General features: G+C 31.3%; 1 protein-coding gene across 4 annotated transcripts in view; it reads left to right on the forward strand.

Annotated features, from left to right (window-relative positions):
• The window catches only part of LOC124430176 (chemotaxis regulatory protein ChePep-like), a 20,373-nt gene extending 10,839 nt beyond the window's left edge, over positions 1–9,534 (forward strand). For 3 of the 4 annotated variants that reach the window (XM_046976417.1, XM_046976408.1, XM_046976389.1), the window contains 8 exons: positions 148–437; positions 5,178–5,216; positions 5,396–5,440; positions 5,596–6,444; positions 7,047–7,116; positions 7,270–7,485; positions 8,050–8,296; positions 8,420–9,534. In XM_046976417.1, coding sequence (XP_046832373.1) covers positions 148–437; positions 5,178–5,216; positions 5,396–5,440; positions 5,596–6,444; positions 7,047–7,116; positions 7,270–7,485; positions 8,050–8,296; positions 8,420–8,572 — 1,909 coding nt within the window. In that variant the 3' untranslated portion in view covers positions 8,573–9,534. The remainder of the gene's footprint in view (positions 1–147; positions 438–5,177; positions 5,217–5,395; positions 5,441–5,595; positions 6,445–7,046; positions 7,117–7,269; positions 7,486–8,049; positions 8,297–8,419) is intronic. The other variant, XM_046976398.1, reaches the window with a different exon arrangement.
• Positions 9,535–18,654: the final 9,120 nt, after the last annotated feature.

Here is an 18,654-nt window from a genome sequence, read left to right on the forward strand (position 1 = left end):
TCGATAAATCTTATAGAAAGCGAATGATGAAGGGAATTTCTTATCGGAAGATGGAAATTCGAAAAAAAAAATAAAAGAGAGAAAAAATAGTAAAAAAAAAAGAAAGAAAAGACGTTTGACGTTTGAACGTCTTTTTCATAATTTTAGCGACTTTGCCGAAGAAATAATACCGGAGCGTATGCGCAGTGGTGATTATATTCGCCGATTGATATCCGGTAAGAACAATACTAAGAAGGATGCGGAAGCTGTTTCATGGTACGACGTACCGGAAAGAGGACATTTTGGAAATTTGGCATGCGTCAAGTACGTCGCTGGAAAGCCCCAATCCATCAGGAGACCCTACTACAAAGTAGCTGATCTTCGCCCATCCGACATCAAGAACGACGTTAAGTTTTTGAGCTACTACCAAAAAAATCGGCAGGCTGCTGCCAACGCTTGTGAGTAATCGTACTTTGATCCTATGTAAATGCAGCAGCTAGATTTTTTTAAAGGAAACGTCGTTACAAGTTTGTCCTGTTTATTTATGAAAGATCTATCATCCATTTATATATATCTATTTGTTTATCCCTGATTATATATACACACACAGAGTTGTTCGCAATTCGAATTCATTGATATTGAGATAAAAGTCATAAACTTTTCTATAGATAATACGTAATGGTAAACGTAATGGTAAATAAAAAAAAAAAAAAAAAAAAAAATGGGATATCTTATAACGTATTTGATTTGTTCGTATCTAAGAGAAATGTATTTGTTGTTTATGAAGTTGAAAAAGATTTAAACGACAGGACGATCTTGTCGACGATCCTTACGGATTTTGCGGACCGACTTTAACGAGCGACGAATGAAAAAGCGGCGATCTCTTTTGTGTGGGATCGGTCGATTTAAAAAAAGAAAAAAAAAAAAAGAAAAAGAAAAAAGAAAAGAAAAAAAAGGAAAAAAGAAACAAAAAAATTATTTGAAACGGGTAAAAGAAAAAGAAAGAAAGCACTTTCTCTCGTAACTCGTTGAAGATCGGAAAAGTGTCTCGGCTAGATGATTTTTGAGTAGATGAAAGAAAGGAAAATAAAAAAAAAAAAAAAATAAAATAAAAAGAAAAGACGGCCGCGGGACGCCGTCCGTGTGAACCTTTTTTTTCATTTTTCTATTTTTTTGTTTTTTCTTCTTTTTTTTGTCTATCTTGTCTCCCCCCACCCCCCAAAGCTCGTATCTCCAATTTTCGTTTTCTTTTTATGTATGTATTTATTTTATATGTATTTTTTTTTGTTTCCTTTTTGGACTGAGATTGGCACCGTATATTAAATTGTCTGAGAAATTTGTCGTTTCTGCTGTGCCTGGCGATAATAATAATAATGATGATGATAATGATGATGATGATGATGATGATGATGATAATGATGATGATGATGATAATAATGATGATGATGATGATGATGACGAACATGTGTTCATTTGATTTTTCTTATCTTTTTTTGGTTTTTTCCCTCCTCGTAATTTTTCCTCGCTCGTTTTTTTTACATTCATATATGTACCACATGTATGTATTCTATTTGTCTCTTTTTCATACATTTTAATGTTTCTCCCTTTTTTTCTTTTCTTTTTTTTCTTTTTTTCTTTCTTTGGTTTCCTCTTTTCTTTTGTACTTTTTTTTATTGCCATCTCGTTTCGTATTTAAATCTTTATTTTACCACCTTTTTTTCTTTACATATTGTGTCTAATAATCGTAAAATAGCGAACGACGGTGTGAGACATTATAATTATATAATATATATGTATATTTTACGTTACTGTTGTCGTTGTCGTCGTCGTAGTAGTAGTAGTATTAGTAGTAATAATAGTAATAACAGTAGCAGTAATATACATATATAGTATACTTTTTCTTTTTGTTTTCTTTTTTTCGTTTCGATATATCGTTTCGATCGGAAAACGAAAATAAGGGAAAAAGAAAAAAAAAAGAACAAAATTATGATAAATGCGAGATAAAAATTGGTAACAAAAAAGAAAAAGAAAAAGAAAAAGAAAAATAAAAAAGAAAAATAAAAAATAAAAAAGGAAGCGATAAAAACGAAAGCGAATGTTTCTCGTAAGGAAGCCGATGGTATTACTACTGTGGGAATTCGTGTTTCGTTTGATTTTGTGTATATTTGTGTATTAAAATGAAAACGAGCGATCGGTGGAAGCGGTAAAGAAAACGAGATCGAGATCGAGAAAAAGAACGAGATCGAGATCGAGAGGAGGATTTTTCCCGACGATGAGTACGCCGCGATGACGGCTGCAATGACAACGCATTTTAAGAGAGAGAGAGAGAGAGAGAGAGAGAGAGAGGGACAGAGAGACAAAGACAGAAACAGAAGCCGAGCACTGACACACTATAGATCCAACTGGAAGACGCATCTGAGAATTTTTTTCATGCGATTCTCCATGATCTCCATGATCGAGGCAGCATTTGCAGAAGAACAAGCAGAGCGATTTTTTTAAACGTTTCAGGCAAGGGCTCGTGGAGGGATCGCGTTCCAGAACTATACGAGGATCCAACTAAAGCCAAAAAGGAGAAGGATAATGAGGATGAGGAGAAGGAAGAAAAGGAGGAGAAGGAAAACGAAGAATGATTGACCTTTTATGAAAACTATTAATACTATTAAAACCGTCCTATATTTCTTTCTTTCATGATATATCGTATAATATATGTGTGCATATGTATGCATATACACATGTTTATTATAGAATGATTTATCGAATTAATTATCACGATTAGAAAAATCTTCTCTACGCGATTATGATAATAATAGATAGGTATATTTGATAAAATATATATATATAAATATATATATATATATATATATAGATATATTTTATTATTATTATTATTATTTATTTATTTATTTATTTATTTATTTATTTATTTGTGTAACTCCCCGATAACGAGTTACATTCATAGGACCGTGATCGTTTTCACTTATTTATTATTCATATCGTATTTATCGTTATCAATCTAAGAATATAGAAAGTGCAAAGTGATTCGAAAAAAAAAAAATATTATAAAAAAAAACCTCGCACGAAACTTGTAATATGAAAAATCGTTAATACACGTCATTATGCATATCGGAGACACGTTTCGTTTCTTTTCTTTTTTTTCTTCTTCTTCTTCTTCTTCTTCTTCGAGCGTATCGTCGCACAGAATCAATAAAAAAAAAAAAAAAAAAAAAAAAAAAAAGTTACGTCGTTCAATAGATTTTTTTTTTCTTCTTTTTTTTTTATAGAGAGAGGTACGCGTGAAAAAGGAAAAAAGAAATACAAAAAAAAAGAAAAAAAAAAAAAAAAAAAAGAAAAACGTCGATCACTTTTTTCTTCGACGGATATATCCAATGCGTAAGATAATTAAGTTCGATTTAAGTCGCCTAATGAAACGAATCCGATCCAAAAATTCGAGGTAAGCGTTACTATAAACATGCTTTGCAAATTTTAATATAAATTTAATATCGAAATTGTAAGAGCCCAAGTAAGGGTGACAAAATAAAGCCAGCTATCGAGAGTGTCTTGAGTGATGATCATTGTGGTGATCAATTGTAATATCTGCAAATTGAGGAATAATTTGTCAGCTGTTACGAATTCTAACATAAATATGCGTCTAAATAAATTTTGCGTGTACGTATTGAGTTTTACAAATGCGAACGGAAAGGAAAGTAGCTCGTTGAACGACGAACGTTCGTCGACGAATATTTATTATTATCAGATTATCTTTTCTTTTATCGAGATTGAACGATCAAGAAAAAAGATATATAAAAAAAAAAAGAAAAAAAAAAAAAAGAATGTTTGCAAATGGTTGTACGATCGAGCTACTCTCGCGTCCGTAACTTTTTTCTTTTATTTTTTGATTGATTTATTTATACTTTTTTTTCTTGTTTTTTCTTTTTCCATCCTGATCGACGCGACACAAAAAGCACAGTGTTTAAATGCATATTCGATCGATTCATCTGATTACGCCATTACGCATTAAGCTTACGTTTACTATATACATATTTATGTATATGTATACGATATGTATATGTGCTTATATTATTCGACATTATTTCTATTGATTGTTTCACGCACACATCGAGCGTCAATATTAATACTCTTGATTACTATAATTATATGATGAGTAAAAAGAAAAAAAAAAAAAAAAAAAAAAAAGAAAGAAAGAAAGAAAGAAGAAAAACAAGAACGAAAAGATCGTACAAAAAATCATTCTATCAATGATCTATCCGATCAAGACGATCTACGATTTAATTTAACGAATAAAAAAAAGAACTGATACGTAATCGAATAAAAATAATTCTGGTAATCTCGCGAAATGCCGACCTTTATAACAATTAATTATTCATTTGCAATCCGATTCATTTGTCACACACCATCGTACACACGCATATATATATATAGAGAGAGAGCTTATTCACGATAATTCGTTTGATATTATTGCTGCACGCTTGAAATTTATCTACGTATGTATATAATTTCTTATATACAGGATTGTTGTCGACTATTTAATGCACAAACTGCGAGGAGTAGTCAAGGCCAAACAATTCTTTTTTTTTTCTTCTTCATCTTCTTTTGATTAGACAATTGATGAGATCGATGAAGCGATCAAGTTGTCAAGTTGTAGAAATTACAATTTGCTTGCTCTTTGGGGCTGGGGTGAAGTGAAGTGGAGTGGAGTGGAGTGGGGAAGAGAGGGCAAAGAGCAAATTTATACATTACTTTTACAGAATGATTTTTAAAAGTCAGTCGTAAAGTTTGTGCCTGTATATAAGAATATAAATGTTTTCGGTCCCATATTATGCGACAACAAATATTTACCTTGGCTTACTTAACCATACAATCCCACCCCCCCCCCCCCCGTCGACAATTTCTTTATTGAGTGTTCTTGTTTTATTTATTTTTTTTTAACGCCCTGTTAAAAATCTACGCGCTCTGTAGAAATCCTGAAGAATTTGAATTGTCGTTTATGCTCATCGACGATGCATCACTTTTTTTAGCTTAAATGTGTATTTGAATTCCACAGGCAATTTATCGCAGCTTCTCTATTTCTCGGTTTTGGGCGTACGGCTTTATCGTTATTAAAAATGAATCGTTGATTGAATTATCATACGAGCTTTCTCTCGTTAAACGATCATTTATGTTTCATGTACCGCACCCAGCACCGGATCAACCGATGACTGAGAGAGAACTCAGAAAGGGTTAGTAACTGGATATACGTATATGAGATAATTATTGCGTTCGTTCGTTCGTTCGTTCGTTCATCGGTGCCAACTTATTGTCCAAGAAATCTCAATAATGCTTCCATTCCAATAATCGAAATTATTACACTAATCGTATATCTACGTATCTGTGTCTGACATTCTACACAAAATTCTAGCCCGTGCCCTAGAAACCGAATGGAGCGAATCGATTGTGAAAAGAGGTAAGCTCAAATCTTATCAAAAGTGATTTACTCTAGTAATGTTTCTCTCTCTCTCTCTCTCTCTCTCTCTCTCTCTCTCATACCTGATATAATCCCTTTAATACATATATATATATGTCTACGTTTTCGTACGCGGGTTCCCTGTATACTCGTAGAAGTGAAACCAATACTGGAAGAGAAGACAAATGTGGCAGAAGAGAAGACGAATTTACCCGAAGAAAAGATAATCGTAAAGGAAGAGAAGAAAATTATATCAGAAGAGACGAAGATTGTGGCAGAGAAGAAAGAAACTTTGATAGAAGAGGAGAAACCTCTAGCGGAAGAGAAAGAAACTGTTATAGAAGATAAGAAAGTTTTAATGGAAGAACCGATACAGGAGGATGTTAAACCAAAAGCTAAACTGGCTAAGGAATCTAAGATTAAAAAATCAAAGCAAGCGGAAGTAGAGAAGAAGATTGAAACAAAAGTGGAAATGTCCAATTTAAAGGAAATATGTCCAATGAAGGAAACTTCGAAGGAGCCTGAATTATTAGCAGAATCTGTTAAGGAAAAGGAAGAAAAGGTAGAGGAGGTAATAGCTCTTACGGAATCTTTGGTATCTGATCAAAAGCAACTAGAAATCGTAGAGGAATCTCCGAAAGAGGAACCTCCGAAAGAGGAACCTCTGAAAGAGGAACCAACGAAAGAGGAACCAACGAAAGATATGCCAATTGAGATAGAAGTTGCAAACGTCCAACAATCAGAAAATCTTTTTGAAGAAAAAGTGGAAGAGCAAGTAAAGGTGGAACCGAAAGTAGAGTCAACAGTAGAATCAAAAGTAGAGTCAACGGTAGAAACTGCTGCAGTAGATATAACAGAGATCGTAGAAGAATCGAAATCGATAGTTGCGCAGGAAATAGAAACGAAACCAATTGAAGAATCAGAGATCATCGAAGCTACTCCTGCGACAGAGAGTAACGAACTTGTAAGTGAAAAGGATCAACCAGAGGGTGAAACGGAAGAGGGTAGGTTATAAATCTCTCGATTTCGTTTATAAATAAATATCATTAAATATCGAAAAACACAAAGGAGAATTTGAATAATTTTTTTTTCTATTCCATTCTATGTTATCTTTTGCACGATTCAATGTGTCTGTGCAAATTTCCTAATATTGATATATATATATATATTTATATATAATAATCAATATCTTGAGTCTACCAAAACTAAGATAATATCCTTTGTCATGTTTTAAATTGCATCTTTAAAACCTTTTATTATCTTATGTCACGTCGAATTTACCTATTTTAATATATGTTCGTACCTATGTATCTAAGACCTAATATGTATTTATAGGTATACAATATATATATATTATTTATTACATAAAAATTTTATTATTTATAAGATTAATAAAAAAAAATATATATATATATATATATATATATAAATTAATATAAATTAATATAAAAATTATATACACATATATATATCACATCGTATAATTACGAAATTTGTTTATATACGTATATATTTTTATATATATATATATATATATATATATAAATAATAAAATTTTTTGCTCGCGTAAAAGAAAAATTGAGGACAATCGAAAATATTGTTTCAGTGAAGCAAGATAAACAAGATGCGGCAAAAAGAGCTCAAGAATATTTGCTTAAAGTTGAAGAAGAATCCAGGTAATAGATTATTACTCTTAGAATCTTACAAAAGAAAAGAAAAACGAGAGAGAGAGAGAGAGAGAGAGAGAGAGAGAAAGGAAAAATTCAATGATACGTAACAAATAAAAAAGAACTAATGTATCCGTTCATTTAATTCTTGATATTTTATAGAACCGAAGAGGAGAAGAAAGAGGCTATGGAGGTACAAATAACGAAGTACGAGATGGAGGAGGAAAAGGCATGGGAGGCTTTGCAGATTGATTTGAATCGAAAAGCACATCTTAATGAGATCCTTGAGGTAGAGAAGGCAGAAGCCGAAAGGAAAATGGAGGAAGAAAAATTAGAAAAGGAACGTACTGAGATCCTTCGTTTGGAAGAAGCTGAAAGGTGAGAAGAAAAAAAAAAAGAGAGAGAGAGAGAGAGAAGAAGAGTCATATCTAAGATGAAACGAATAGGACGAAAAAACGAAGCCAAGAGATACAATGAAAAAAATAATCATTAAAGTAATAGCATTTTTTTCTTTCTTTCTTTCTTTCTTTTCTTCATGGTTTTTTTATTTTTATTTATTTATTTATTTTATTTTCTCTTTTTCGAACAAAATTAATTAATTCGGAGAAAAAAAAACGTACGATGAAATTAGTATTTGATGGAAGTAAAATCCTAAACAAGAAGAAAAAAAAGAAAAAAAAAAAAAGAGAAAGAAAAAAAAAGAAAAGTAACGACTGAAACGGTGTGCATGCATAGGAACAATGGGAGGGAGAAAGGGTCAGGGGCAAAGGAAAGGGGTAAGCGTCCCTAGATTTGCCGTAGGTGCACTTTACGCTGGATACGTCTTTGGGAAACTGGACATAGAAATTGCATCGAATTGAATTCTTTTATTTTATTTTACTTTTCTTTTTTCTTTTTCTTCTTTTTTTCCTTTCTTACGAACTTTTTCCCGTTGTCGTTCAGACAAATCAATGCTGAAAAGCTCCGTGCTCTAATGGAGGAACACGAGAGGATGCTTATCGAGGAACGCGCGGAGGAGGTTCGTCAAAGGCAGGAAAGAGAAGAACGATTGGCTGAAGTGTCCCTCGGCATTAATGACAATAAAAAGGATGCCGATCATTCACGCGAGGATCAACTTTTTTCCGAGATAACCGATCAAGAGATGGAGGAGAAAGCGTTTGAGCTTCCGCCGACGGACGAGGATACGAAGGTAAAAAAAAAAAAAAAAGAAAAAGAAAAAAAAAAGGAAAAAGAAATATTTCTCTTATTACAAATCGATTGTTGAATCTATTAAGATTAATATTTATCAATATCGTTTGTACTTGTGTTATAGATCGAAGAAGAAGATAACGTAGTAGAGTACGAAGTCGAAGATATTTCCATGGATCCTTTCGTTGAGGAACCAGACGGACAATCTCAACCTGTAACCACCGGTGGTACTGCCATCGTCGAGGAGAATTTCGAATGGCCTGACGAAGAAGCTTAATTTCTCTTTCTTCTATTCTCTATCTCTTTCTCTCTCTCTCTCTATCTCTCTCTCTCTCTCTCTCTCTATCTTTTATCGCAAATAACAGCTTATACGCCGGATCATGTTCCTTTATTACTATAATATTCACTTTTTATTTTGCGCTACGATTAACATACTTTATCTCAGCATATATCATTTCATTCTTTCTGACATAATTAATAAAACATTGCGATACGATTTTGATCGATCTAAATGTATTAAGTAATCGAACATATCATATGTGTATATATATATATATATATTCGATATAAAGTAGTCTGATAAATGATTTGAAAAAAAAATGCAAGAAAAAGTGATAAAAAATAATTTGTTATTATTATTATTATTATTATTTAATTATTATTTCAAAACGTATCGTCAATTCGAAAACATACATACATACATACATACATATATACATACATAATCATTCGCATATCTATTTATTTCATTGCCGATGCATTACATACAATATGTGTACGTGTGCGTGCGTGTAATAAGAATGTTAGAGGAGTAACGTGCAGGATATGTTTAATGTTATGTTCGATCGATCGTAATTATAATAATCAATCTGAATCATTGGTATCAGCAATAATATCAATGATATTACCGATCCTTAGCATCAATTTCGACCGAAACATTTTAATGAGAAAATTCATTTGTTAAATAATATTGTCGAACGTGATGCAAAGCAACGACGAAATTGGGGAATATCATTGTGAGTTTTTATTGTATTATTATTATTTTTTTTTTCTTCTTCTTCTTCTTCTTTTTCTTTTATATTCCCTTATTCATTTATCCTCACGTTTTCTACAAACTGTATTTGGGATCGTGGACGAGTCAAAAATATTTTTCATTTGGAGGTTCAATCGACATATTAAATTTTTGACCTGTCGCTAATAATATATAAGGCAATTTCTAGTATTAATTTATTATACGATTATACACATATACATATATATAAGATAAATTGAAGAATTGTAACAACGATAAAAGATATATATATATATATATATATATATATATATATCTTTTATAAAATATATACCTATATATATATATATAAAAACAAAAATCTCTTTCTCATATATAAATGTATTATAATTTTAGATTTGCGCGTTAAAAATAAACATACGTACAATGCGATATAACGAAACATTGAATTAAAATTATTCAAGTTACGAATAAACAAAATGTAATACAATTAATAAATATAGATTGAAATTCTTACAAATGATTTTTTATAACAAAATTTATATAACCAGTCGACGATCTATGTATAACGCCAAATATTTCATACTTATTGTCAAGATAACGTTTATGTTATTTATAATAATGTTAATAAATCTCTTATTATGAATCAAATAATTAAACGTTTACTTCGTCTTTCTTATTCCTTTCTGACGTACGTAAAGAAATCAATGACGAAATGAATGTAATATTTTACGGGGGTAAAAAAAAAACCAATTATCATAACTTTTTCTATTAAAATCATCATTATTTAATTCTAAAGATTCGTTAATTTTTTATGATGTCATTAGTCAAAAAAAAAAAAAAGAAGAAAAAGAAACAAGAGAAAAAAAAGAAGAATCTAAGATAAATAATTCCCATGAAAATGATTACATGTGCATATATTACTCCTAGAAAAAATAGATAGTCAAAGAGAGACCTTCCGATTTGCAAAGAGCTCTCTCGTTGTTTTACCTTTTGACCTTGGTTTAGACCAGTTACGTAATCTTCCTCGACTCTAGCTAAACGTCGTCGGCTTCGTTCGAATCGATAAAGGAAACTTTGGTACGATGACGTTTCTAACGTTGCAACGCTATGTACTTCAACCCGTTACGACCCATTAAGGTTTGCGTCATTAAAAAGAAAAAAAAAAAAAAAAAAGAGAGAAAGAAAGGGGAAAAAAAAAGTCAGGACACGGATGACGCGAATAATAATATTACATATTAATTTATATGACTTTAGTAGAATACACACGCGCGCACACATAGAGAAAGAGAGAGAGAGAGAGAGAGAGAAGGAGAGAGGGTGACTCATTCAATTCCCTTCGTTCAATTTTTATTATTATGATTTATTTCGATATAACGATGTAAATATTGTTACGATTTTTTATCATTCGTCATCAGAAAATTCTCCGGGCAAATTGCTTTTGTTCATATTTGAAAGATAGCCAAAAAATTCGTCGTAGTCGTTTCGAGAAATCGAAGATTATGCAATAGTAGTCAAGACCCAGTCTGAATAGGATCGAAGATCTATTCACATATACATTTATATATGTGTATATATATATATATACATAATCGATATAGACGAATGGAAAATAAATATATTGTAAACAAAGAGATAAATAAGAAAATAATGTTATTAACGTCAGATGAATGATATCTGATTAAATATAACGTACGAATATTCTTATATCTTAAAGAATATAAATAAAAAGAAAAGATTCCCTTCTATTCCAATTGCTATAGTAACATTGAAAGACATAAATATTTCTTTCTTTCAAAAGCTCGTTGATATCTTGAGAGCAAACTAATACAAAAAGACCCCTTTTTGAATATTTAGATATATATATATATATACATATTTATATGCACACACATATACACGTACAAAAAGGTACATATAAGTGTGTATGTGTGTGTATAGATATATGTATATAAAATATGGAACGGGTCGTATCACTCGAAAAAGATGTGAGGGTCGAAATCAGGAAACGAATAATCATTCAGAAGCAGAGTCGATGAACATCGCAGAGACCACACCGATGCGGGCATTATAATTTTCGGAAGTGAGTGCCAAGATTAGAGAGCATTGACGTCATCCTCGCGACAATAAAAAGAGAGATCCGTCCATAAGCTCGTTGCTACGCATCGCTGACAATGAATCGTATAGATAACGGCCTGTGGACGTAAGCCCAACGTAGAGACGTAAACGAGAACATATATACATATGTACATCTATATATATATATATATGTATAATAGATTTATATATGTATGTACTTTAATAAATATATATATATGTGTGTATGTATATATACAGGAAAAGTTTTGAAGTTATTGTTATAATTTATGATATAGTATCGGAAATTCCAATAAATTTGATTTACAAGTAGAACACATTCATTTAGCGTGTTTGCTAAAGCGAACACGTGTCGTTATCGAAGAAGAAGTATATTAAAAATATCTCCTTTATCTTTGTTCTTCGTTTTTTTCCTTTTTCTTTTTCTTTCTCCCCCCCCCTTTTTTCGATTAATTTCTCTGGATAATTTATGCTCATTAAAACATCACGATATATTTAACATATTTTTATAATAAATGATATTCTCTCTTTCTCTCTCTCTCTCTCTCTCTCTCTCTCTCTCTCTTTAGATTTCTACAAGTATTTATTTCTTTTCATTATGTCCATATATTTTTACATAATATTTCGTTGATTAATTCTTACGAAAACAAAACTTCCATGAAAATTATCTTCGATAATATTTTATAATAAATAATACTGAAAAAATTTCAACGCGAAGTTCATCGCTGAAATCAAAGAAAAAAAAAAATAAAAAAAAATAAAAAACATGTTTCTCAAAATTCGATAAAGAGCGCGAAGAAAAGGGGAAAATGTACGATGAAAGGGAAACTTCAAAAAAAAAAAAAAAAAAGAAAGAAAGAAAAAGAAAAAAGTAAAAGACAAAAGATGCAATTGAACGAATTGATCGTTTCAACGCGACAAAATTATTCGAGTAAAGACGATATTTAAGTAATTGCTATTGTCTACACTTCATTCGTCCTTATCAAACTATTTTCTATATATTATGTAATAGTAATAATGTATATAGATAAACATACAAAAGGAAAGTTTGCGAAAGTTACCGGGCCAACGGGCTTCGCTTCGTAGCTAGCAGAGAATAGAGTAGTAGAATCGGTGCGAGTTGACGTCAGTCCGAGGGCTGCGCTGGCGCCACGCCGTTTTCCTATGACGTCATTCGAGGGTGTACTTCTAGGGGGTGAGAAAAAAGGAAGGAGAGACGTAGATAGATATATATATATATATAGAGAGAGAGAGAGAGAGAAAGAGAAAGACAAGTTGCGGGTTCAAAGTGGTAAGGTTCAAAGGCGTTGGTAATCAATAAATTTCCAACTACTATTCAGATTTACATTTCAAAAAACATATCGATTTATCACAATCGAGTTTCTCTTCGAATTAAATATTTTCTTTTCTTTTTTTCTTTTTTTTTCTTTTTTTTTCTTTTTTTTTTTTTTTTTAGAAGGAAAGCTTCTCTCCTTCGACGAATGAAGTGACGATTATTTTCGACGGATTCAGATTTTCTTTTTTCTTTTTTTTTTTTTTTTTTTTTTATTTTATCCCATCGCGAATGAACATTTCTATAGGAGATTATAAGGAAAAGAAGGGAAGTGTTTTGAAAAGATTGAAAAAAAAAGAAAAAAAGAAAAAAGAAAATTGTTTCGATATTGAATCGATGGAAGTAGAAGGCTAAATTATTTTTTTTTTTCTTATTATTTTTCTTCTCACGAGAAATAACGATATCGAGAAGATCGTTTAACGCCACTGGTCTTTGCCGTGAAAAGCGTGCCACCTTCGACCATTCTATACCTCCGCCATTTTGGTGCCAAGTTAGGTTCCTCATCCTCAAAGTGTAATCACTTCACTTTGCAATATGCTATCAGCCCCACCCCCTCCCTCCTTTGATCTCGGAATGATCGAATAACAATAGATATTAAGAGAAAAAAAAAATTGATATACCCAGGTATCAAGAAAAATATAAAAATTCTTCGACGACGATACATATTGATATTGAGTTCTCTGCACGATAATCCTCTTTCTGTGATAACTTTAAAAAAAAAAAAAAAAGAAAAAAATTCTGGTCGGATAATCTTTTTTATTTGGACTGTCGATGGACCATGCTTTTAGCAACTATTAGGATCAAAGCTGAAAGCTTAAAGCTTTTAAAGATTTTCAAATGAGAACTTAGAAGACTAGCTAAGAAGAGAAAGAGAGAGAATTTTTATCATCAAATTACATGAAGCATAGAAGTTTTTATTTAAACATATGTTCATGAATAAACAGCGAAAGAATATATATATATATATATATATATATATATATATATATATATATGTATGTATATAGATATTTCTATATCTAGTTATTTCTATTTATACATCAGTATATGAATCATCATCAGTAAGTATCTTGAACTAAGATACATTAAATAAATATTGAATCCTGCGATTAAATGACAGACCCAATGGAAGAACCGTTATAGATCTGAAACAAGCTATAATTTTCAAGATTGTCATTATAAAAATTTAAAAAAAGGTAGATATCCGAAGTAGGGTATAATGTAGTTCGTATAATTCAAAGTCAATTTCAAAGTCAATGAAACGAATTTTTGCGGTCAGCTAACCCTTCTCATTGAGAAACTGTCTCTGAATTAATCCATTGCAATGGAATGAAAAAGCAACTAATTTGATTTGGTTGCTTTGGTAGATAGAGGGAGGAGGAGACAGAGAGAGAGAGAGAGAGAGAGAGAGAGAGAGAGACTGAGGAGGGGAGGAAGGAGGAAGGGAGAGAGGGAGGGATTAAAGGGAGGATCGATAGGCATTGACGTAATTTTGAATATCGGTAGAAGCTTCGGTAAGAGTTAAAAGGGAAGTGTTAAGAGAAGAAAGAGGAGTACTAAGAGGAGGAGGGAAAGGAGGAGGGCTCTCGATCGGCGTCGATCGCAATTTGAAAGTACGACGTAAGGTTGAAAGGTGCTATTTATTTATGTCCACGTGTGCAATCCGGTATGCGAGGAGGATCACGTGATTATTTCGACTATTTATAGGTCGGCGATGCGGTCAAGTAGCAACGAATCGCTGAAATTCCAGTGGATCTTCCTCTAAAGAAGCTTTTACTCTCTCTCTCTCTCTCTCTCTCTCTTTCTCTCTCTCTCTCTTTCCTATGCCTGGAATATCCAAGTATTATCTTTTGAACAGGCACAAAAAGGAGGACAGGGCTGCCCTCTTTTCGTACAACGTTTTGGATATCTCAACCAACGAAAGATCGTCGTAGCTACCGATTTACAACGATCGAACGACTAACATCGGTTCCACTTTTATATCGCTTTATTGATATTGCGTGATATTTTATAATTATAACTCTTTCTATCTGACCTTCATGATTTTTCATTCATGAAAAACGATAACGTCCGTTCTGCATGCGTCTAGCACGCGTGTAAGTTCTTTTGCGTTTGTTATTCTTTGATTCGTATCAGTCGATTCGTTTACATAAACGAATTTACGTAAATCGAGGAATGTGAGGAATTTTCCTTTTTTTTTTTCTCTTTTCTTTTTCTTCTTCTTTACTTTTACTTTATTTCTATCCTTTTTTTTTTCTTTCTTTTTCTTTTCTTATCTTTTCTTTTTTCAATCTTTGCCTTTGTTCCCTTTCTCTCTCTCTCTCTCTCTCTCTCTCTCTCTCTCTCTCTCTCTCTCTCTCTCTCTTTCTTTCTATCTTTCTATTTTTATATATCTCTCTTATAGATATATAATTAATTGCGCGTCGATTAAAAGAAAACAAGTAGTATTGGTAAGAAATTATGAAACGCACATGTTATCTTTGAAATACTGAAAGAGAATAAGTACGTAGATCGGTCTTGTCTTGGAGTCTGTCTTGGAGGCCTGTATACAAACCGTGGTAAAGAAAGAAAAAAAAGTCGGATAGGAAAAGACGTGGGTGGGAGAGAAAGAGAGAGAAAGAGAGGGGGGAGAGAAAGAGAGAGAGAGAGAGAGAGAGAGAGAGAGAGAGAGAGAGAGAGAGAGAGAGAGAGAGAGGGGAGCAGCAGGGTATATGCAATCGATAATATCCACGGACAAAAATACTCTTCGGCGGCTTATAGACTTTCAGGGCTCACAAGCGCACTGCCGTCATCGCATAGAAAATGTCGTTAACGAAATAATTTTCCAAAAATTTCATCTTACAATGTATACTCCCATATCCCGTTATTATCTTTTCTTCATAATTTTTTTTTTCTTTTTTGTTTAACTATAAATATATATATATATACACATGTACACATTTGTATGGATTATTTTCAGACGGGAAAACGTTCAGAGCTGATGATTTTTGTCTTCATCGATTTTAATCATTGAATTTTTTTCGAAAACTTTCGATTAATCGTTCCAATTAGTCTTGCAGTTTCGAGTTAGGCTTATAAATCGAAAGAAGACGAATCGAAAGGAACGTTGAAAGTTCTTCGAAAAAAAAAAAAAGAAAAGAAAAAAAAGAGCGATTGATTCTTATGCAACGTTCCCTGGCAAACTTTTTTATCACGCTCGTGGTACGAAATTTTTTAATTTACAAGAAAATATTTTCTTTTTTTTTTTTTTTTCATTCGAAATACAACCTTGATGTATGAATCGTTTCTTTAACCTCGATATCAAATACCCGAATGTGTGTTCGTTGCTCCGTTAGAAAAACTTCTCAAACGTTACAAGGCTGTTTGGATATCTTCGTTGAAGAGAAGTCAATGGAAAATTTGTATTTCGCTTGTTAATGAACATTAAAGAGTTACTTGATATTACAAGATTTATGCGTGAATCATTTTAAAGATTTCTAATATATCACGTGGAAATCATCATGATACTCTCGTGTTTCTAAAGTTCCGATACATACATTCATACATATGTATGAAACGGAATATATTAAGCCTGACTTTAAATATTCTTCGATATTAAACGAAAATAATATTTTCTTTACGATAAATTTTTAATAACTTATAAACGAATGTTAGCCAATTTGTATTTCTTTCGTTTTTTCTTCTTTTTTTTTTCTTTCTTTCTCTTTTTTTTTTTTTTCTTTCCTCGTATATACATCGATTTGTCGATTTATAATTTCGCGATTAATAATTTTCTATTTCTACGATAACAAAAATTAATCTCTCGTTTTAATTATTCGTTATTAATATCCATACATATTTAGTAGAATTTGTTCAAATTCAATTGTTTGATGAATAAAATATAAATTAATGTTTTTCTTTCACCTATTACAACAAAATTCAATTTAACGATTAATTATAAATATCTAAAAATATTTAACGATTTAATTTAGTTATACGATACATATAACTATATAAATATATTAATTTGTTTTTTACATTATTTATTATAATGTATTACCTATACTATAAGAGGTAATTCGTCTAGAATAACAATCCATAGATATTAATAAAATATATTAATAAAATAATATATATATATATATATATATATATATATATATATACCATTCTAATATATTATATATATCATTTATCATAGTATAATTTATTTCGAGCTAAACGAACGTAAATCAATTTGTCTAGAATCTGATCCGTCTCAGGGAACATTTATTTCTAAACCTTACCTAGAGTCTGTACGGTTAAAGCAGGTCAAGCGCATCGTTTTATACTATAGAGTTTTGAAACTTCGAACTAACCTCTAGTAGCTTATTAACTATTGTCTATGAAGGTATCTATTGTTTGAAGTAGGTATTGTGTCATCGGTTAGAACAAATCGAGAAAAGGGCAATTATTTATTCTTTTTCTTTTTCTTTTTTCTTTCTTTTTTTCCTTTCCCTCACCCTTAAAACATACATCACTATCTCGTGACGAGTTCTAAAGGAAAAGGAAAAAGAAAAAAAAGAGAGAGAGAGAGCGAGAAAGAGAGAGTAGAAAAGGAGAGAAAGAAAAAGTAAGAAAAAAGAAAAAAAAATTAAGAAAATAAAAAAGAATTGTTATTCTCGATTTTAAAAGTTGTCACGAAGTCACGTTTTATGTTTGATCATTGAACTTTCATCCAAAAGATAGAACAGCTTCCTTCTTTTGCATCTTCTTTATAAAACATATTTTAAGAGAGAAGTATTATTTACGAGATGCGATTATGATCGAGAAACCGTACGACGCTAGATAGATAGATAGATAGATAGATAGAGAGAAAAAGAGAGAAAAAGAGAGAGGGAGAGAGAGAGAGAGAGAGAGAGAGAGGAGAAATCGATAAGATACGAGAGCGATATCACCTTTGACGCACGTTCTTATCTATGTATCGGATAATGAAAGAACAAGATGATTTCATCTTCCTTCCAGGCACGTTAAAGAAAAGAGAGAGAGAGAGAGAGAGAGAGAGAAACGTTCTTTCAATTCGACAAGTAAGTACTATATCATCGTTGTGACGCACGAGATTTAATCGAACGGTTTCTCTCTCTCTCTCTCTCTCTCTCTCACTCTCTCTTTTTTTCTCATAGATCTTCATAGATATTCAGATAAATCGATAAATTCATGAGTTTGATCGATCTTACGAAAGATCCTTAAAACAAAATAAGATTTATTAGTTTTGAGATTTGATTTCTTACACTCCTCATGGTTTCTCTCAGCAAAATATTTACTTTATATATATATATAGACATATAGATACATATATGTATATGTAATTATATATATATATATACATTAAATAATTATAATATATAATTATATAATATTCAATACATGTTTAAATAATTTATTTTTTTTTGCAGATTTTTTAATTATTTAAAAATTGAAAGTTTATCGAGATAAGAAAGAGAAAGAATCATATATAATAAAACGAATGAGACTTCTGCTTCTTCGTGCAGAGTCATGGCGAACGCCATGAAATACCACGACGAAATTAGCAAAGAACCGAAATAATTTAGCGGCCGACTCCTGAAACCGTGTGACCCTGAATTCCACTGAATCTCTATCGTCATTCATTCAACACACGCTCCTTGCGATCGTTATATTTATATATAATTAAATTCACTTAATTTTTAAAGTAAGTATATATATATATATGTTTTCTATTTCATAACAAACTCGAGTACAATGTACTAATGATCGATCATTATAGTATAGCATTGTAAAAGGATAAAAGAGAAAAACTCAAAAACAATAACACAAATGAAACTAATAGAAAATTTGTAACAATAAGAAGTGTTATTAACTTATTATTAAAACCCATTAAAAATTAACTTTTGTTATCGTCGAAAAAGAAGAAGTAATT

The sequence above is a fragment of the Vespa crabro genome, chromosome 1 (assembly GCF_910589235.1).
Source record: "Vespa crabro chromosome 1, iyVesCrab1.2, whole genome shotgun sequence".
Lineage (NCBI taxonomy): Eukaryota > Metazoa > Arthropoda > Insecta > Hymenoptera > Vespidae > Vespa > Vespa crabro.